Source organism: Dunckerocampus dactyliophorus, chromosome 5 (genome assembly GCF_027744805.1).
Source record: "Dunckerocampus dactyliophorus isolate RoL2022-P2 chromosome 5, RoL_Ddac_1.1, whole genome shotgun sequence".
Classification (NCBI taxonomy): domain Eukaryota; kingdom Metazoa; phylum Chordata; class Actinopteri; order Syngnathiformes; family Syngnathidae; genus Dunckerocampus; species Dunckerocampus dactyliophorus.
In genome coordinates, this window is record NC_072823.1 from 17887178 (window position 1) to 17909433 (window position 22256).

Here is a 22256-nt window from a genome sequence, read left to right on the forward strand (position 1 = left end):
GTATAGGACACCTGGCATCCGGAAAGAGCCTGGATGGGGTGGAGCTTGGCTTAAAATATGTGTACAAATCAACACTATGTACTTTGACCATCATACACGCTCTTGTTTTGCTGTCAGAAATATGCTGACACAAAAGAATACACTACCGGTCTAAAGTTTTAGAACACTCCAACTTCTCTGGAGGAAAAACCTACATTTTTAAGTGTTAAGATGGTCTGTCTCTTTTCCATTGTTGATCCCTTTTTTCTTGCCATTTTTGTAGCTACACATTACTTTCTGTAGTACAATGCTGTTCGACTGATGTTCATGAGAGTATACTACCACAGTGTGTTCCGAACACTGTTTTTATGCAGACAGAGGAGGTAGTAAGTACTCCAGAACTTGAAACACTTGTAGGAATTAGTTGCACCAACTGGCAAGGCTTGATCAACCTCCATTTCAACAGCTTTAAATTGCTGACCCATTTTGTGGTCCCTGAAACAAACCTTTTTGTATAATTCTCAAATACACAGTATTTTTCAATTTTGAGTAACCTTACCTTTGTACCATTTCAAGCTATTCATTTGTCAAAGCATTTGTCAAATATACGTGTGCTATTATTTTTCTAACAAATACAACATGTGGCAGCGCGGTTATTAAACCCCGAAGTTTGATCTCATAAGTCAGACTGACTTGAAATGTCTCACACAGCCCTCCAATTACCCTCTGTAACTTTTGGGTGCTCAGCCAAATCACCACAAGTTTTGGTCCACACTTTTAAAGGACTTGACAGGCACATGTCTGTTAAATTTGACTGGTTGAAAAACATTGCCACCATCCTAATCCTCATCGCCAGGGCCTTCTACAATTATCTCATATATCACACAACCCAGAATTTTCAGTCACACGCATGAAAAAAACCCCTTCACTTTCAGGGGATGTAATAATGACACACACAGCATCTTGTCACATGCTTGGTCATTCTTCCTGGCCGGGGCTCTGCAGGGATCATGCATCTTTAAAGGGCTGGAAACTGAATCTGCTATGTGCTGACAATGGTTGCCAGGTAACTAACAGGTGAGCCTGGAAACTGAGGCAAATGTGTGTATTGGTCCTAGGAAAAAAAAGACAAATGGCCCCACTTGCATCTCTCTGAGTCAAGCATTTGATCCACTGAACTTGGTAATGATACAGAAAACATTTTCAGCAGTGCAGTATTAATAAAGAGTGATTCCACTGAGACCGACCTGGAGTCCTGATCAAAAAAAGAGCGATTGAATGTTTATTGGAAAGGATGAAACCACTAGGCATGCTCCCAAACCAGACACCTGACTAGGCTGCGAAACATTGACAAGTTTTCAAATATGTATATCTCTTACACGTAGTAATGTAGTGCTGTCTGTAGTTGCAGGCCTCATTCTCTGCTCATAATGTAAAGTGAATGTTTCTGCCTGTTAGATTGGAAAACTCTCACCCAATGCCTTCTTTACCTCTCGGACACACGTTACGGAACATTGCATGAATACTCAATTCAACAAGTACATTTAGAAAAAAAAAAGCTTACTAACCAAATGCTACCTCAGTCTGCCAAGAGGAGCCAAACCTGAAATCAAAATAAAAAATATATTATACTAATTTTGATGCATGTTAACCTTTTTAAATTTTCAAAATAATGTTATTAATTTTTTAAAAATTTGTAATATAATTGCACCAAAAATATTTCCACAGTAAAGCCAAGCTGGTAAAACTGTGTGGTGGATTCATTCCCATGTTATGATTGCTGCAAATGTCAGTAATTTTCATGCCACGTCCACATTAGAAAATCAAAATAACATACTGTACCTGAGAAGCTTCTTGCAGTCTTGCCTTTTTAACCCGGATATTGTACTTACTTTGACACGTTGGTCTTACAATAAGAGCAGGGAATGAATCGCCACTCCCAGAAAATCGTTACATTAAAAGATTATAGTGCCAAAAATCCACAATACAAACAGTCTTCGTAACTTTCTTTTGGAGCTTTGTACATTTTCCCTAATTCAAACAATCCAAGGAAACAAAACTCCATCAGCAAAAGGTATGTTCAGTCAAAAAGTAACATTAAGAAACACACAGTGGCTGCAGTTAGAAAGTAGAACGCAGAATGCAGAACGCAGAATGCAGAACGCAGGCCACCACCAAGGACAAAGTCTAGATCTGGATCACACCAAATTGTGCACCCCATAGGTGCCCACCCCATGCATATAATATATATATATATCATTTTGCAATTACAAATTATCCATTATTTGCAAAAATTACACGTTTTGCATGCAGGCACCAATGTTTTAGAAATCTAAACCTACCGTGATAATCAGACATGAAGGTAGTGACGTCTTTTATTCACCTACAGTATTCTGATGACAACAACAATTAAGGCAGTAAAATATATTGCATTATACTACTTCTACAGAAACAAAGCCCTGTATAGTGTAACACTTCCATTTTTAAACACCTATGACCTTAAAGAAATGCATCTAAATAGGCAGAACAATGACGTTGGGGTCAAAATGATCAGTTGTCAACTTTAAGTAGAAGATGACATCGTTAAAAATTGAAGTAGACTGTCACAATCAATTTCAACATATTTTTGTTGACACTACAAGACTCCAAGTGAGTATTGTCTTTAAGTGATGGAGAAATCTCCTAACTTCTGTCTTCCCTTCTGTTATTTCTCGCCATGAGGACCTTCCATTCAGTTCCATTGGCAGGTACAATCCAGGGGCTCCTGAAAGTGGTACTGAACACTCGTGGCGTTGCGTGTGCAGTACAACATGACCGAACGGGACTGCAGTTCACTCTCACGGCAGCACTTGCAGAACCTGGCATGACTGTTGATGTTGAAGTTGAAGATGGTGGCGGACGGACATTTGCCATCACAAGAGAAGACAGTCACCTGTAACAAGGTGTGGTATGTATGACTGCTCATATATACAGTCGAATATCATTTGTGCGAGTGTGTGTTATCTCACTGGTGTGTTGCTCCTGCAGTCATCCTTGCGTATGGTAGTCCGGATGGCCACTCGCTTGCATGTCTTACCGTCTTCTTTACCTGTACTCAAATTGAAAAACAAAATGTGGATGAATCAAACATGTATACAGTATACAGACACGTCATTAGGAACACCTGCCCTATATCATGAAAACCAATACAAGAGCTTAATCAAAAAGTGTTCCTTTACAAAGATAAAGTGAATGGAGACAACCACAATGTAACTTTCTGGGCAACTTCTGGATGTTCTCAAATTTGGCCCATGTTGATAAAAATGTTTAATTATTATTATACTAATACAATAATATGATACATTATAAAATATGTATATAATTATTATATCATCATATATATTCTATATACAGTATATTATATATTGGCCACACTGTGACCGATTGGTTAGTATGTTGGCCACACAGTCTTGCTTGGGCATCTCTATGTGGGGTTTGCATGTTCTCCCTGTGCGTGCGTGGGTTTTTTCCGGTTACCCCGGTTTCCTCCCACATTCGACAAACATGCATGTTAGGTTGTGACTCGAAATTGTGCATATGTATGAATGTGAGTGTGAATGATTGTTTGTCCACATGTGCCCTACGATTGGCTGGCGTCCAAAGTCACCTGGGATTAGGAGTGTGGGAAATAATCGATTCTTAGATGCATCGCGATGCAGACATTGACGATTATTAATCGATTCATAGATGTCAATAATTGATGCTGACACAACAAAAAAAACGGAACAAAAAGATGGGAAGCCGAAGTGCCGCCCAGACAGTTTATTGTGGTGCACCTAAGTGTAAGACGGCACCAAAATGGCTGAGCAAGCGTTTGTTAGCACTTTGGCTTTCACGTGGTTGAAGGTAAAAATGAGCTGGAATGTCATACAAGCTTAAAATATTTTGGGAACACAACAAATATGAGAAACCACATAGCACGTTTCCACCCGAACCAGGACGAAAAACAGCCAGCTGAAGTTGCTGCCAAATAGAGAACCATCGAGCAGGTGATAACTAACTTTCCACCCAACTCGGAAAAGGCAATTATTAAAAGATAATGGAAGTCAATTAATCTGTATCATGTTTATCTGAATTGTGGATCATTACAAATATGCTTTGTTTTAGTACTACACAGTGAGTAAAGAAATTATATATAGAAAAAAATTATGTATGAAAAAACTGACAAACTGTTGATCACAAAAAAAAGCAGCGCTAATCGTTTTATCATGGCATCACAGGCCTCGGAATCATAATTGCATCGAATCATGAGGTGGCCAGATTCCCACCCCTAGCTGGGATAGGCTCCAGCATACCCCCGCGACCCTAATGAAGATAAGCGGCATAGAAAACAGATGGATATATTATATTAATATAATAATAATTATTATGCTACCATTGTTTATTTTATTAGTAAACATATATAATAATGACTTTATAATAAAAAATATTTTCCATTCTTATTCTTTTAAACATATACTGCTAAAAACTACACAAATTGTTAAAAAATAAAATTATTGTCTGTTCTGCACAGCAGCAAATTGCGCCAGTCTACACCTGTCTCTAAATAGCCACCAGTATTAATATAGCTCTAATAAAGAATCTCAATCAACATGCACAAATTACAACCACACACATACTGTCTAATGAGCTGGCGCTTTGTTGCCCAGCAGCAGGCACCTTTTTATAGTTGGGTGCAGAAATCTGAAATTTTTATTGGCTACTGGCCCCAAATTGCCATAGATGGTTAGTTGCTTGTATGGGAATTGAATGTGCATGGTCACCAGTATGGATATGATTGCATTTTTTTTAATGGCAAGAGTGACATTGACATATTCAGACATCCAAACACAATAGTCACTGAAAGTCAGAAGGCCAAAGATTTACTGAGAAGGTACAAAGTGGAGGTACCTGTGTCACAATTAGTACTACCAGTGGGGGTTACGGGATTAACGGTAAATGGTAAAACACCCGCTCCAGCACCTGGTAGCATCGTCAGGACAGCAAAGAGCACCAGGAGAACACAAAAATTGTTAAAAAAAAAATGCAGTTCAACATTGCAAAGACACAGAGAGGAGGCCACCCTGCATGCACACTGATTTCACCTCTTACACACCTCACCAAACCCCAAACCTCTGCACCAGCTCACATCTTCACCGTGGAGCAACTGCAAGGTAAAAGTAGGCAAGCGGGTGAGACTGCAGAAACAATTAACATCAAATCACCTGGAGGGCACAAATTCAATAACAATGCAGAGATGATTTTAATTTCTCCTTTTCTGCGTGACGATTCAGAGGCAAAGCCGCGAGTTTTGGAAAAGCATCATGGTTGATCTCCAACCTCTACCACAGGCCACACCCCCAACAATCCAGCCAATAAGCCCATCCACTGCGAGGCAACAAGGCGCTCACCGTCAATGCTGGCTGAAAGCATGAACACCAGCGTTTAAAGAAAGGACGAGACTCACATGTCTTGCAGCAGCCGTCTACATATCTCTGAACCACACCGCCATTCTGGAAAGACAGAAGAATACTTCCCAGTTAATACTGTATTAAGAGCAAAACATTACACACTTAAACATGGAAACAGAAATAAAGGTAGTCCGTTTGACCATGACTGCAACACACCATTCGTGCAGAACATGGACAAAATATTGCGGCATACTCCTGACTTTCAATTCTTAATTTTACCTGATGCAGGGTCCTTGGTGGAATACATTTTGGTAGTCTACCACCACATGTTTCTAGTTTTTCATCTTACCCAGTCACATCTTAGACAATTCTATGCTTGAAAACTTTGTGGTAATAGTTTGGGGGAGGCCCTTTTCTGTTGCCAGTGCACCAAGCAAGGTTATAAAGTCATGTTTAGATGAGTTTGGTGTGGATGAACTTGACAGTCCTGAGTTCAACCTCTTTAAACACCTTTGGGGTGAGCTTGAACAGAGGTGGTCAGCCAGTAGGCACTCTCAGGTCCAAAGTCAGTGAACTCCGACCTAACAAATGGGTAAAAATTCCAATAAACCTATCAGTGTTTCCCATACACTTCTACATTTGTGGCAGCCCGCCATGTGGAAAAATTCACAGGTGGGATCTCCATCTCATGCCAATAACGTTAAAAGCCATCAGAACAAGGTTACATTTTTTTCATCAGAGAATAAAACTTTCTTTCACCTTTCAATGCCCCATGTTTGGTGTTGTCATGCAAATTCCAAATGGGCAACTTTGTGGCGTTGAAGAAGATGAGGTCTTTGAAGACGTTTTTTGTTCTTAAAACCCTTCTCTTGCAGATGTCGTCTGATTGTTATTTGACTGCACTCGGCACCAGTGACGACCTTCATTTGGGCCAAGGATCGTCCCATGTCTTGACAGACAGCCAATTGGAGTTTCAAATTACTGTCTTACTGCATGCATCCAACCTCGGCAGCATGTAAATTCTTGCAGTTTTTCAACTGGTGTTGATCAGGAGTGTATGCAAGTATATTTGCTATCATGCTATCATGATTTATATTCATGTTCAGTTTATATGCATACAAGATGGAGACACAGACTTTATTTAACTAAAGCAGTGCACCATGTGTACACTTTAAAGTGCCACCACCACAGTCAAAATGCAGCCCTTTGGGAAACACTGCATATTTTCTTTTCTTGCCTAGGTCCTGACCTGAGTGCACTCGGTGTCATTGAAAGGTGGGCAAACCACGTCGGAGGCCAGCACCATGGCTCCCACTGCTGTTTCCACACAGTCATAACGGGTACAGTTTTCCACCCAGGAGCTTCCCACCTGCAAACGCCATGAAATCATTTTGGGTCTAAAAATCTCTTTCTGTTGTGGGTGCATTTGCTCTTACAGCAAAAAGTTCTGTTGTGCCGTTGTCATAGGTGAAGGTGCAGGAGATATTTTTACAGGAGCCGCAGCACACCTGAGGGTCAGCGGATGGTGCATACACTTGGTTCTGTTACGACAAACACAAGAGACAACTACCTAAAGTGAATGTTATATCACACTGCACTGAATATGCTGGATACATACAGGCCCACATTGTTGGGAGCAGTTGACTGAGGTGATCTTTATGGCATAGAAGCCAGTAATTGGATCTTTGTGACGCAGACAGTGGACAGTGTGACACAGCTCTGCCTCAAAATAGTGAATGAGTGATTGGCCTGGCCCAAGCACTGTCAACCCTTGGAAAACACACACCTCTGTTTTCTCTAAGCCAAACACACAAAAGTATGTAATCAATAATTATACCATCCAGGAGGAACATGGCATATACATATGGGAGGAGAGCCAGGCAGCAAGTGAATTAGGGTGCTTGGGGCCCTGAATGGGCCCCCACCAAGTGTGTGTTTTCATGCTGTGTGTATTCATGCTTGCATTCCACATACGGCACACGTGTTGAGGACAGCCACAGTTGCTGCTTCTGTCTGGGACCTCCAACAGAACCTCCCCCTGCAAGAAGACAAAGCCCTAATTAGTCCGATTCTGCAATTTTTCACATAGTCTCAACCCTGCTTACTTACAAGCTGACATACTGGGAGAGCGCTATCCTCACATTGGCATTCTAGAAGCAACAGAGGAGAACCATGTGTGTGTTATTTATGCAAATACATAAAAAATGTACTCTGTGTGTGTGTGTGTGTGCAAGTGTGTGTGTACCACAGTGTTGCTGCGGACAGCAGTGACCAGGTGGAGTAGTTTGGACCAAAGTAAGACCAGATGCACAACTCACAGATGATTCAGGACACTTGTTTACGTCACACACTATAACACACATGGGGAAAGAGGTACAACAAGAGCAACTAGAGACCTGGAAGCATTCCCCACCTAGAAAAACGGTGATGGAACAGCTAGGAAGTTTCACCCAGAAAATGTAGGATGTAACACATAAGCACAACAAATTAAAATCTGGCCTTAAGGGATTTGACAGGGAAACAAGAAAGTAAAAACATGTTAATGGTATTTTGAATTTTGAATTAAATTGAGCATTCTCAATCAAATTCATCATTCATGGCCCTGTTTGAAAGGGTGACTGCCCCCTGTTAAAACAGAACTTAACTGAGATTTATTGAGATCTATCAGTCTGGAAACGATTATAAAGCAATTTCGAAAGCTTTGGGACCCCAGCGAACTGCACTGAGAGCCATTATCTACAAATGGCGAAAACATGGAACAGTGGTGAACCTTCCCAGGAGTGGCCAGCCGACCAAAATTACCCCAAGAGCGCAGCGACGATTCATCCAAGAGGCCACAAAAGACCCCACAACAACATCCAAACAACTGCAGGCCTGACTTGCCTCAGTTAAGGTCAGTGTTCATAACTTCACCATAAGAAAGACACTGGGCAAAAACAGCCTGTATGGCAGAGTTCCAAGACGAACACCACTGTTGAATAAAAAGAACATTAAGGCTTGTCTCAAGTTTGCCAGAAAAAATCTTGATGATCTCCAAGACCTTGGGGAAAATACTGATGAGTATTCTGATGTCTGATGAGACAAAAGTTGAACTTTTTGGAAGGTGTGTGTCACATTACATCTGGCGTAAAAGAAATGCCGCATTTCATGAAAAAAACATCATACCAAGCATACCAAGAGTAAACTATGGTGTGATGGTCTGAGGCTGTTTTTCTGCTTCAGAACCTGGAAGACTTGCTGTGATTAATGGAACCATGAATTCTGCTGTCTACCAAAAAATCCTAAAGGAGAATGCCTGGCCATCTGTTATACTGACCTCAAGGTTAAACAAACTTGGGTTCTGCAGCAGGACAATGATTCATAACACACCAGCAAGTCCACCTCTGAATGGCTGAAGACAAACAAAATGAAGACTTTGGAGTGTCCTAGTCCGAGTCCTGACCTGAATCCTATTGAGATGCTGGGGCATGACCTTAAAAAGGCGGTTCGTGATGGAAAACCCTCCAATGTGGCTGAATTACAACAATTCTGCAAAGATGAGTGAGCCAAAATTTCTCCTCAGCGCTGTAAGAGACTCATTGCAAGTTATCGCAAACGCTTGACTGCAGTTGTTGCTGCTAAGGGTGGCCCAACCAGTTATTAGTTTTAGGGGGCAATCACTTTTTCACACAGGGCCATGTTGGTTTGGATTTTTTTCTGCCTTAATAATAAAAAGTTTAATTTAAAAACAGCATTTTGTGTTCATTTGTGTTGTTATTGACTAATATTTACATTTGTTTAATAATCTGAAACATTTAAGTGTACATTAAGTAACATTAAGTGTACATATATAGACACACACACACACACACACATATATATATATATCATCTTTAACTGTTGTAAAGATGTGGAATTGCCATTTGTGACATGTACTGTATTTCCTTACAGGCAAATCGTACTGTCTGTCAAAGTAAATGCTGGCTTTTCACCTATATTAACACCATTTACTTTGTCGACCAAATGTCTCAGTGAGTGTTGACTGTCAGGACAAAGGCTCTGCATCCCAATGTGTAGTTTTTTTTCTCTCATTGGAAAAATGGGTCCGTGGTAATGTTTTCAGCGGCGAAGTTCATTGTGTTGTCTTTCAGTACACTTTCAGACAAACTTTGCATACAGGCTCATCCGTGTTGATGGGTCACTTCACTTTTCTCTGGTATGCTAGCGGCCCCACCTCCGTCACAGAGACAAAGTGACTGTATGACTGACAAGAGGGCTCACTTCGTCTAAGACTTTGCTTCATGGAGCAAACATGCCCAGTGGCTGGAAACAAGCACAGGGTGAACGCTCGTCTTGCCTGTTTGGAGGCACTATATCAAGGCCGGCGAAATTATCAAGTTCATTTTCATTAATCGTGTGATTAATTAATTAACTTATTATCACGAGACTTTTTTTTTTGGAATGCGAAATTTCATTTTAATCTCTTGTGACATGACATCTTGTGACACACCTAATATATATATATATATAAAAAAAATCTATATTTGATGATGACCATTTCTGCGCATAACAGCCATATTTTGGTTTTCATTATACATCACTATATAATCACTCATTGTTTTACATAAATTATTACCCTATATAATAATAATATATAGTAATATACATATATATTATACAGTATATATAATATTATATAATACCTATATAATATATTGTATGTATATACTTTTTATTATGTAAATATGTGGATTGTTCCACATCTTAATCTGTAATAATATCACTGTAATAATACTGACCCCCCTACTCATTATGAAAAATCCATGTTAATATATGAAAAACTGTAGACGCACAAATAATTAAAAAAGTGTATTGTAAAGCCTTTGATTTTATGCCAATGCAGTGCACTGCTCACCACAATGATACTGTGGACAGCAGGTATTGGTGGTGTTTAGGTCCACAGCCAGGATCCCTCCATGTGAGCAAGTTGGAACAGGTTCAATGCATGACTCACACACTGCAAAGACAAAACATGTAACACTGACAACACTCTATAGTTGATAGGTGTTATAGGTGTTAATGGTAAGCTGTCTAAACGAACTTACCACAGAGGTAAGAATAGCAGCACAGTTTCCCACCTCTGATCTCCACTAAAAATTGGTCCTCCCTACAATTGGGGGGAGGGGTGTGGGGGCACGCTGTGGGGTCACACTCTGAAGAAGTGTTAAAAGCAAAGTGTTAAGGGCAAGCTAAAACAGGACATTTGGGGAATGGTGCTTGCATGTACCACATCTGTACTCTGGGCAGCAGGACAGGCTGCTGTAACCCATCACCAGACTGTCCCCATCATCACAAGTTGGTGCGTCACTGTCACAGATGGTCATGTTGCAATCTAAAAAGCATTCAAGTAGATAGTGATATTTTTGCATGTTCCCAGATGTTCCCACAGCACTTGAACTCACCACAGATCTTCTTAGGGCAGCAGGTTCCTTCCTCCAGCACATCCACCACATACTCTCCCTGTCTCTCACACAGTGGCGTTGGGACAAAGCTGCAGTCAGGCTCTACAGTCACCACAGAGCCATTGTCCATACATTTGTACAGACAGCAGCCATGAGTGGAGCCATTCCACACCTCGCCAGGGGACCGAGGGTTACCTTCATTATCTGTGCAAGCTACAGAATTCAGAGTCAAGCTAATACACAGACAACAGAAAAATGATTAAAAAATGTCATTCAATGCAAATCACCACATTGAGCCTCAGTCACACAGCGAGGAGAGTCTACACGATGCAAGATTGTTCCACTGCGGCACACACACTCCTCCCTGATGAGGGGACAGGTTGTGTCGTCATAGTAGTCTCTGTTCAGACAGGTTAGGCTTGCGCAGGTGCTCACACATGGCTGGTACTCCTTCCCCGTGGGGCACCTTAGCGCTGTGATGAGATATGATGCGCTTGGATAATGCATGAGCAAACAAAAGTGAATACATTTGTATGTGTTTCTTTACGGCAGAAGTTGTGTCGCCTCCAGCTGATGCACACTTGATGTGTGTAGCAGATGGCCACGTATGCTGCCAGGAAGTCACATTGGTGGTCCTTGTAGTGTAGGTCCCCCGCCCACATAATGTCACAGAATTGATCTGGAGGCACCTGCAAACACAGAAACCTGATCATTAACAAGTTAGGGTTATGATTTGTGTGGCTATTTTTCCCCTGTTTTTGGACATAAATTTGACATTTTTCAAAATTTCCCTAGCCCCAAAAATAATGAAGATTTTTATGGTAGGCTGTGATGTTTTAACTAGTGTTATAAGCCTGTATTCATTTGGAGATTGCTTTGATAAATTGTCATATATTAAACAAATTGGGGCTCGCTATGATGTACTAACCAGTGTTTTAGTCTTCTTTTTATTGGAATATCATAACCTGCTTTATAGCCTTCTATTGACTGTGGATTGTTGTATGTTGTGATTTAATGTACAAAATGCAAAAAAACACACCTTACTATGGCACGGCGTGAAGGCTCTCTGGTAGAGCATGTAGAGACAGATGGAGCAGTCCCCGATGGTGCAGTTGTCTCCCACCCTGCGAGTGTGGTCGGCTTCATCCGGTGTGGGAACCCTCCAAGCCTGCAGAAGGAGCATCATGTCTCCCACCTCTCTGACCACTGTGCCATTGGGCAACCTCAGGTCGTTTTCCGGGTTACCATCACAATATCCTATCATGACGGGTAGACACATGGCCAACTGTATGTTCTCAATTCAAATGTCGGCTTACAGTTATTTGACTGCAGGGAGACACCCACACTCACCACACAAGCCCCGAGTGGGCACAGATGTTGCGTTGGGGGTGATATACTGCAACACTATAATTCCCGTGCTATGATACCACTGTATATTGACATGGCCAGGTGTGCTGATCAGATACATAGTGCCAGTATCTTCCATGTGAAGAGAATGGCGTGAGAACGGCAGCCTGATTAGCTTGTGGTTCACTGTCACCTATAAGTACAAAAGGATATTGCAAAGGAACAAGCTACACTTTTGTCAGTAAATCAGGTAAAGGACGATCACCTTTCGATCCAGTCGATTGATAATGATACGGTCTGACGGGGTAGTAATATTTATTTTTTTTAAACACAGGCCAGATGTTCCACCTTTTGGACTCTGTGGAAAGATATTAAAAAACAAAACACTTCACAGTTATGGAAGCTGCAAAAGTAGTCTTGATACTCACAGGTCTTCTGATTGAGTTTGAACTCTGCAAAGGCAACGACCAAAATCAACCAAAAAAGCTATTTTACTTGAAATATCGACACAGACATTGTTTCAGTCAATAATAATTACCTGACTGGTTGGACATTTCTCTATAGTGCCAATAATAGTCTCTGTGGGCAGCGTAACCAGGATGTAGGAGCCGTTATCGTACAAGGCTACATTATTGCCATCAAATGTGATCACACGCAGATCAGACATCACGGTACAGCGACCTGGCAAAAAAAACAAACAAATATATATATATATATATATATATATATACTGTATATTTATGACCAATAATGTGGTCAACAAGGCTTACAAGGGCACTGCCATTGTGGACAGCAGGGGTCCATGTTGATGAGGATGGGCAGGCCCAGCAGACTGCATTGAGGACGGGTAGTATTGAAGCGGCAATGCAGGGATGCGTTGTAAAGCAGCAGCTGCCCATTGAAACAGATGAGTTCTGCACACTCATCAATACGGTAGACATATGGAGGCTACAAAAAAACAGAGCATTAAAGTTGTATAGACAATTGGCTCTTATGGACGCTATTGTACAGCCTCATAGTAACAAGAATGAGATCCAATACAAGAGCTATATCAAAAAATGTGGCCTTTATAAAGATGATACAGCTCAGTCTGGATGGTATTGATTTAACTACATATTGATTGTTTGCAATTGTGCAGAACTGCACTGCATCATAATGTGTTTTCTCTGTTACCTCTCTGTGTGTGATCTAAAGCAGTACAACTACAACCACTTTAATTAACATACAATATCCATCAACTAAAAAAGGTGACTAAAAATCTCTTATTTTGTGCCTTCACATGGGTGAAAATTATTTCCAGGCTGTTAATGTGTCTTTATGCTTACAGTACAGGCCGTCGTGACCATGAGAACTGGAGATGTAGCTGGCTTCTCCTCTTTAGTTGTAGAGATGTCTGGACTTGTTAAGATTTGTCTCGTTATTGGCTGAGTGGTTGTGTGAATTGGTGGCAAGGTTGCCACAGCAACAGTTGATGTTTCCGCTGGGGTGATTGTGGTCGTGACGGCAGGCGGAGGTTTAGGAGGGGCTGTCATTTTTGTTGTGGTATCTGAGATGACCACGGAAGATGCTGTTGAGGTTATGGGGACTGGTGGCTCTGGTGGTGTGGTGACAGTGGTGGAAAGAGTAAGTGAAGGGGTTGAAGGAGTTGGAGCAGCTGTTGGAGGTGTCAAGGTGGGGACAGATTCTGTCACGGTGATTGTGGTGGTGGTAGTGGGAATTGTAGTGGCGGGGGTAGCTTGAGATGTACTGAAAGTAGTGGCAATGGTTGTTGGCCTCATGGTGGCGGAGGAGGTCGTGATCACTGTAGTTGTTCTTGTCATAGTTGTGGCAGTCGTAGGCCTTGTCCTAGTGGTTGATGGAGGTGTTGTCGAGGATGTCGTTATGTTGGGTCGTATCACAAATGCAAAAGGTGTGGGTGTTGCAGGAAGGGTCACACCTAAAAAAAGATAGGTCATATCTGAAATACATTGAGACCTGTAGAATTCAGCCATAACCAAACTAACAAAGATAAGGGTGAAGTTTAGTGGAACTTCTAAGGTTGAAGACTTGAAAGTCACACAAGTTGACGTCACATGAGATCTCAGCAGACCTTACAGTGGTACGAGGGCTGGGCAATATCACCTCAAATCAATATCACGATAAATTGGGCAGTTTTACCTTGATAACGATATTTGCACGATAAATCCCTGACCATCTGAGAATAATTGCAGGAAATGCAAATTAACTACAAAAACCTTCAAAAAGCACCAACAACGCTCCATTTCCATAATGTGCTTTGGGTGGGTACGACAGTTTTCATACTCACTCTGCATTTTGTGTTCTTTTGCTCAACATCATCTTTGCGGTCCACAAATATGAATGTATCGTACATCCCCTTCATACTACATCCTGTACACACATGTACTAAGCTACACATAACATGACTGACATCACGTCTCATGCAATTACTTTATTAATGGCCACTTATCACACTGCACAAGAAGAACGTTGATATCAACCCAACCTACCACAACCATGTCAGGTAATATATTCCAATAATAATAATACCATTTATAAATATAGTGACTTTCTCATTTTTCTAACAATTCTATTCAATTCCAGACATTCCATTCTCATGTTATTTGCCTATATGTGTGTGCCATGTTGGCTTTAGAAACTGGATAGATAACCATCATCAAAATGATCATTTACACAGGGAAAAGAGAATTTCGCATGTTGTTGTAGACATGTACCCATGTATTAGTGACATCAAATAAAGCATGGAATCCTTAAAAAACTGCAAACTAATCATGGTTTCCCATTGAGACGCTTTTATTATGTTTTTATTTCCTTGTTCTTTATTTGTTAATTGTCAATTTTGCATAATTGGCCACGATGTTTTTTTTAAGGCTTTAAAAACCCATATATTTCAAGTCAAGTATTTGTGTTATTAGTTTTTAGTTTCATTACGATGCATACAAACAGAAAACAAAGTGTTTTTAGAGCACGAGTGGGAAAACAGTATAGTACGTCACAGAGAGCAGTCGTCTTTCCCGCAGTGTTACAGTATCCAAATGATAACGTAGCTAATTGCTACGTCAGCGAGTGCAGCTTGTACGGCTACAATGTCATCGCGCGTCAACACAAGTTGCCGATGTGAACCAAGAAAAGTTGTAGGAGACTTGTAGATTTATATACAGATGCGCCAAAATGTTATTCTACTTTGATTCACTTTATATGGACTTATTTCAGGAGCAAAATGTGAAGGTTTTCACAGTGCAGGGATTGGAACACCAATATAAGTTAAACCTACAAGATTAAACACTCTTAATACACAACATAACCATCTTACTTATTCATATAACTCACATAGTGTCTCCTTCCGTCTGTCTGCTATGACCGTGTGCTCTGTGCTACGAGGCGTTCAGGTGCGCTTGTAATTGTGAGTGGTGGGCGCTAAATGTTTTTCATTTTTATTCACATACCCCCAATGGCAATTGGCGTACCCCTGATCCATCCTTTATCCAATTTCTGCTATGTCTTTTTTTATATTGTTCTGTCCTGTATGTTCTTAGAGCCTGTCAAAGATTAATTTCTGTTCTGCAATAGACAATAAAGGTTACCTCCTTGATTATGTTCAAATATTGGGAGTTTTCACTGAATATAACCTCAGCACTATTACTCACAATCCTCCATGTAGACACATCTGCTGGTGACTTCATCTAGCACCATGTTCTTGGGACATCGTGGGAAGCAGCCCTCTACACTGTAATACACAGAACGCATTAAAACACTTGAAAATAATAACTTTAGAGTGTGTGTGTGCCATGAGGGGGCTGTCAGAAAGCAGAGGCTCTTACAAAGGCAGAAACTGGCAGCGTGTAGCATCTGGGTCACTGCATGTGCGCACGCAAGGGTTGGCACAGGCCTGATAGCGCCACTCACACATCATACGGTAGGGGATGGCGAAATGAGTCTCTGCATATGGAGAGAACCAATTTGATGTGTTAATGCATATACACTGTAAATGTAGAGAGTAATGAGTAAAGTACAGGACACTTAAGCAGATGGCTACGGACGACATGCACACTTTTGGGGGATGATGTGGATGCCCTTACACAGGGCATCAAACTGTACAGTACACTGTATGTTTGGAAAGTATGTTTTATGTTTCAGACCTTCTAGTATGAAGCTGCTGCTAGCTTTGAAGCCACTGGATGTGTCGTATCTCAGAGCTCGTGCTGCAGTGCGTGTCAGTGTCAGAAAGATTCCAGGTTGGCTGGCGACTTCGAATGAGGTGTGACCAGGCAGAAACAGCCCCTGACGCAGTATAAATGTCGCTCTACGTCTAAATTCCTCCCCTCGTCTCCAGCGCTCCAGCTGGAGACATCTCTTTCCTGCCACCACGAGGAAATTGTTTGGTCTCTCCGCAGACTCTAGGGACACCACGGGGATGCCTGGAGAAATAAAAAACAAACAACAGCCTACTATATCGCTAGAATTGTACGGTGGAAACTCTAAGGATCAACCCTGAGGTTGTACATTCATTCATTTTCTATACTGTTTCTCCTCATTAGGGTGGCCGGTGGGCTGAGCTTATCCCAGCTGACTTTTTAGGTGGGAGACAGGGTACTTACTGGACTGGTCACCAGCAAATCACGGGGCACATACAGACAAACAACCGTTCTCATGGACTATTTAGAGTCTCCATTTAGCCTAACACAAACAGAGATGTTCCAAAGGAAAGATGAACGCTTGATCTCCTGTCTGTTTTCTAAAGAATAGGCATTTATGGTTGCATGAACTAGTGTGACTAGTGTGAGTGAACTCATGTTGCTTCACATGTCTCTGTCCTTGCTGCTCAGTACAATACGGCTAAAGTAATGAGGCATTATTAATAATAGAAGAATGAAACCCAGAATGTGAGTTGCGTTATGTATTCAGGTGAACACTTCCCTACTGTCCTGAAGCCATGTACCCCCCTACTCCTGCACACTTAAAAAACATACACCTTTTTGTCTTTATTAACTTGAAATATTGAACATAATTAATTGGATAATTCATTTTATAGCAATTCCCAGTCAAAAAATGTGTATTTTGAATGGTCACATTTTGATAAAGTTTCACATGAGTACTGATAAATAGATCACCCTAGATCTCTTTTAGAAATATTGAACATAATTAATTGGTTAATTCATTATAAATAGTAATTCCGGGTCAAAATTCTGTATTTTGCATGGTTACATTTTGATAAATAGATAAGCAATATCTTTTATTCCAGTCTGATGTTGGCATCCTTCTGTTTGAATGGGTTGAATTTGAGCATCACATTTTTTGTCCACTCACAATGGCTATGGCTTAAGTCTGCATATTAATTTAATACCAAGGGGAAGGTTTAATAATCATGATAAAGCAGTATCTGAAGTACAAAAATACATACAACCAACAATAAATCCTGATTTTTGGGGGGAATCCACACACAGTGGTTTTCACCCTTGCGCCATGCGGGGATTGGAACCATCCATCCATTTTCTATACCGCTTCTCCTCTTTAGGGTCGCGGGGGCATGCTGGAGCCTATCCCAGCTGACTTCGGGCGAGGTACACCCTGGCCTGGTCGCCAGCCATTCGCAGGGCACATATAGACAAATGTCACATTCATACCTATGGACAATTTAGAGTCGCCAAATAACCTAACCTGCATGTTGTTGGAATGTGGGAGGAAATCGGAGTACCCGGAGAAAACCCACGCACGCACGGGGAGAACATGCAAACTCCACACAGAAATGCCCAAGGGAGAATCGAACCCAGTTCTTCCCGGTCTCCTGACTGTTACTGTGTTGGTCAACATGCTAACCACTAGACCACCATTGGAAGAAGTATAAATGAAATCTTCAAGATTAAACACTCTTAATGTACAAAACAATTATCAAACTTACTTATTTGTTCGTATGATTCACACTGGGCAATTACCAAATTCGTGCTGTGTCTCCTTTCTGCTCCAGTTCTCCTTTCGCCGTGAGGCGTTCAGGCGCACCCGTAATTGCGAGCGGTAGGCGCTAATTGTTTTTCATTTATACCTCCTATTACACCCAACTTTGGGAACCTGTCATTAAAATTCACTGTTAACGACAGTTAAGTTCTTTTCACATGACAGTTAAAAAGTGAGATGCATGAAGTCCTTAAGTGAACCAGCTCCCCACCTGAACAATGCTCTTCCTTCTTTTCACATTGTCATCGTAGCTAAGGTTGACAACTGACTTTATTTTTAAATTAATTTTGTTACTAGGGCTGTCAAATGACTAACATTTTTAGTCAGATTAATCACGGTTTTGAAATGAATTAATCATGATTAATCACAAAGTCACACTGTGTTACCTTATATTACCTTATCATATTATCATATTACCTTATCATTTCCCTACGTATTTTAAACTAGCAAAGAGTACATTTGGAATACAGGAAGGGAACAAATGTATTGCAATTGATGTGAAACGAATGGGGGCGGGGGGGTAGCTTTGCTTCTTCCTACTCCTTTTTGGACATGTCGAACAGTGAATTGTACTATGTGATGTATTCCAATGTAACTTGTATGCATGTTCAAAATAAATGAAACCATTACCATTATCATGTCTGAAATATGCCCATTTGTAATGTATTTTATTGAAAGAAACATAAATGAGGATTATATGCTGTCTATATTTGTATGTATGAACAGCGCCAAATTAACTTAAAATTTAAATCAAGTTAAGAGACGGCACACATGTCTGAAAATCTATTTACTAAACACTGGTTTCTTTAATAGCATAATATTTGAATAAGACTTTTAACTGTGTTATTATGAGCAATGAGGAGTGGCGTTCAAAGACACCACACAGTATACGTGAAATCACATGTTTTGAGTGAATTTTCCGGGATTTCCGAGCACAATTAAATGCAGCAAATTGTACTTCTGCATTAAGAATTTCAAAGTGAATGATAAGAATATCCACATATTGATTGTCATTGCATTTCTGTTGATTTAGACCACCTATACACTCATAATAAAGACCTTATTGTGATATTCGGAGTGTCAATGGACGCATCTCACGGTCTGTCTTGTGACAATGAGGAAGTATTGTTGTAATGAATTAGAGGCATGTTTGTTTGGAGTAGGAGACACATCTATGGTGTTGGACTGCTGTTGATGTGTTCAGGTAAGAATAAAGTTTATTATAAAAGAGCGTCAGACACAATGTGACTGGATGGGGAGCTACACTGTGCCTCCTTCTGTCGTCATTATAGAGAAGCAATGGTTGTGCGTTAATTACACTACAAAATTTAACATAATTAGTGAAATATATTAGTTACCGCCGTTAACGCGTTATTTTTGACAGCCCTAATTGTTCCCGATGTTGTTTACACTTATGTGACAGTTAAGAATCTTAAAATGTTACTTGAAACATTGCCTGTGCAGTTCATAAAGGTTTTATGATGAATCTGACCAAATCAGAAGATCAGAGTAATAGTGTGCCATGGTTTGTAATTAGACATACGTGATGTTTGGTTTCTCTGCAGTCCTGCTGTGACCATAAACTTGAAGAGTAGTCCAGTGGCAGGCATATGTCCTGAAGCGTCTCTCAGCAGAGGAAATACTGAGCCACTTGTGCGATTGACTCCCATCATTGTGTTGCTATGGACAGCGCTCAGCAAGGAATATGGGCCATCGCCTAGCCCTGAGGTGCAAATAAGAGAACAGGAGTGTGAGGGCAGAATCTAAGGTAAACACTGTGACGTTTTTACTTCCGGATATTCTGTAAATACCTTCATTGTAGTATTCACAATCCTGAGCTGAAAAGGAGGAAATACTCCGAATCATTTCATGGGTCAACATAACAGATAATCGTCTCTGTGTATGTATGTGTGTACTTACGACACACTGAGGGTGATCTCCAGTGTATGGTGACCCCCTGTTGGCAACATTTGTGTGCATAGGCAGCGATGGATGTGCACAGACACTCACAATCGCCCCCCCGGTCACAATTGCAAGTGTCCGACAGACAGTTTCTGTAGAACCAGGCCACATCCACCTGGAGGGTACGCATGTCATGTAGAAAGGCACAAATAACAACAACATAAAACAGAAAGCCTCACTGGCTACAGTATTACACTCGGTTTTGATTACCATATTTTACTGTTGTGGTGATCCTTTGCAGTGGTGTATTACAGTTTTTCTCCATTGGTTTGGCTCATTTTAAATAACAATGTACGTGCCCCAACATCTGATCATCATTAGAAATGATTAAGTTAGCGCAGTTGTTCTACATTTCTTAGAATTTCCAATTAAATAGGTCTTGTTAATCTAAGCTGATTGTCAATTCTAGTGGTTGTTCAAAACATGTCGGTATCATTTCATTGTTTAAGTCATCACATGCACAATAGTTCAATTGTCAAAATTCAAGAATAAAGTCAAGAATATACTGTAATACTATATATGAATCTCTTGGATCATTGGATAAAGTGCTTATTTGACAGTCAGGTGAAACTTGAACTTGCGTTGCGGGTGAGAATTTATAATTAGCTGAGTAGATGAACATGTGTTTAAATAATAAAGCATTATTTCTATAAACTACTTGTAATCATTCACCAAGTTAGTAGATTAATTGATTAAACAGTTATATCTATACTGTACTTATTTTAAGGCACTTAACAATAATTCAATCAATAAACATCAATGCAAACAGTTATTCTCTGATCTACTTGTAATAATTATTTAGCCACTCAGTAAATTATTTTTTTCCTACACACTGTAGAAGGATCTTACCATTTTGGTGGCACTGACTCATTAATATGGGAATGGAATTAGCTTTGAAGCATGAGTGAACAGTTTTGGGAGAGATATGAGCTTTGCAAGTGAGCTATGACGTTGTGTTGAACTGTAAAACTATTTGGTCTAATAATCTTAACTTTTGGAAAATGTAATTTCTGTTTCAAGAAATGAGCCATACCAATTGGGAAAAACTAAGTTTGACGTGAGGAGCAATCTCCATATCTGTATGGGACTAAACTAAGGGAGGCCTTGTTTTGGGGGTGAGTAGTTGTCAATAATTCAGACTGGTGATGATATATCAGGACAAAGGATTGTGGTTGTAGCTCTGGTGCAGGAGGGGATCAGATGACCACTATGACAGTCAGTATGCAATTAACAATATGCAATATGCATCAACAAGTTCAACTGGCTGCATAGGTATGCACATACTGTATACATTGTACCAAAATTACTTCAGACATCAATGGTTATGTTAATGTATTAAAGTTCTCCACTAACCTAATAGAAAAATCAAAATAAAAAAGTCCTTTAACCTTTCCCTCTCCAATTTTGATGCACAAGTAGTATGACAAGTCTCACTCAGGCATGACTAACATTTACAGTGCATTATCAATTATCTCCAAATAAACATACACACAATCACTATTAATTAGATGTGGCTATCCCTAAGTAATATATCAAGTAAGGTCCTCTGGGATTTGTGGTCCTCAGTTTTAAAGCTGCTGGGGTCCACTGGCTGCGTCTGTGCACAAATATATGACTCCATCTACTGGCCACACAACTTTACAACAGCCAAGTAAGTGTGACAAGTGGACACTACCTGTATGTGAACATTATATTAGCTACTTTCATTTAACTTACATGGACCAATCTTTCCAGGTGTGTGTGCGTTACTCACCACATTGTGACAGGGTGCAAAAACATCACTGTACAGGCGTGCGCATTCCCTCTTAGCATACGGCTGTCTCCCCAAGTCGGCTTCACATGGTCGCTCCACTATATAGTCACTTTGACACTACAACAAACAAAACCACAAAATGTATGGGAGCAATTAAAAGATGTACATTTTTAATAGGTATGACATAATATCAAAAAGGGGGCTATTACCTGCCCCAGTGTCCAGCTGTCTCCAAAGGTCTGTGCATTGTTGACCTCCATGTGGCTTGATGTGGTCATATCATTCACTGTCACACCGTCAAAATTTCCACATAGCCCACTGAGAAGGCCCTGGAGGAAAAATTGCTTACGTTTTCCTTTCATAAGTACAAATACC

The 22256-nt window shown here is 40.5% G+C and overlaps 1 protein-coding gene across 1 annotated transcript in view; it reads right to left on the reverse strand.

Annotated features, from left to right (window-relative positions):
- Window positions 1-1725: 1725 nt before the first annotated feature.
- otogl (otogelin-like) overlaps window positions 1726-22256 on the reverse strand; it is a 39360-nt gene continuing 18829 nt past the window's right edge. Inside the window, exons 28-57 of the mRNA XM_054777730.1 lie at window positions 22091-22210; window positions 21882-21998; window positions 20087-20243; window positions 19978-20004; window positions 19710-19889; window positions 16354-16632; window positions 16036-16153; window positions 15862-15941; window positions 13522-14132; window positions 12967-13144; window positions 12735-12877; window positions 12625-12648; window positions 12462-12554; window positions 12200-12389; window positions 11889-12106; window positions 11397-11538; window positions 11137-11322; window positions 10850-11062; window positions 10675-10779; window positions 10493-10600; window positions 10303-10404; window positions 7654-7758; window positions 7518-7558; window positions 7383-7446; window positions 7027-7205; window positions 6845-6949; window positions 6658-6777; window positions 5465-5510; window positions 2988-3067; window positions 1726-2911 (exon numbers count right to left, since the gene is read on the reverse strand). Coding sequence (XP_054633705.1) covers window positions 2711-2911; window positions 2988-3067; window positions 5465-5510; window positions 6658-6777; window positions 6845-6949; window positions 7027-7205; window positions 7383-7446; window positions 7518-7558; window positions 7654-7758; window positions 10303-10404; window positions 10493-10600; window positions 10675-10779; window positions 10850-11062; window positions 11137-11322; window positions 11397-11538; window positions 11889-12106; window positions 12200-12389; window positions 12462-12554; window positions 12625-12648; window positions 12735-12877; window positions 12967-13144; window positions 13522-14132; window positions 15862-15941; window positions 16036-16153; window positions 16354-16632; window positions 19710-19889; window positions 19978-20004; window positions 20087-20243; window positions 21882-21998; window positions 22091-22210 — 4332 coding nt within the window. The 3' untranslated portion in view covers window positions 1726-2710. The remainder of the gene's footprint in view (window positions 2912-2987; window positions 3068-5464; window positions 5511-6657; window positions 6778-6844; window positions 6950-7026; window positions 7206-7382; window positions 7447-7517; window positions 7559-7653; window positions 7759-10302; window positions 10405-10492; window positions 10601-10674; window positions 10780-10849; window positions 11063-11136; window positions 11323-11396; window positions 11539-11888; window positions 12107-12199; window positions 12390-12461; window positions 12555-12624; window positions 12649-12734; window positions 12878-12966; window positions 13145-13521; window positions 14133-15861; window positions 15942-16035; window positions 16154-16353; window positions 16633-19709; window positions 19890-19977; window positions 20005-20086; window positions 20244-21881; window positions 21999-22090; window positions 22211-22256) is intronic.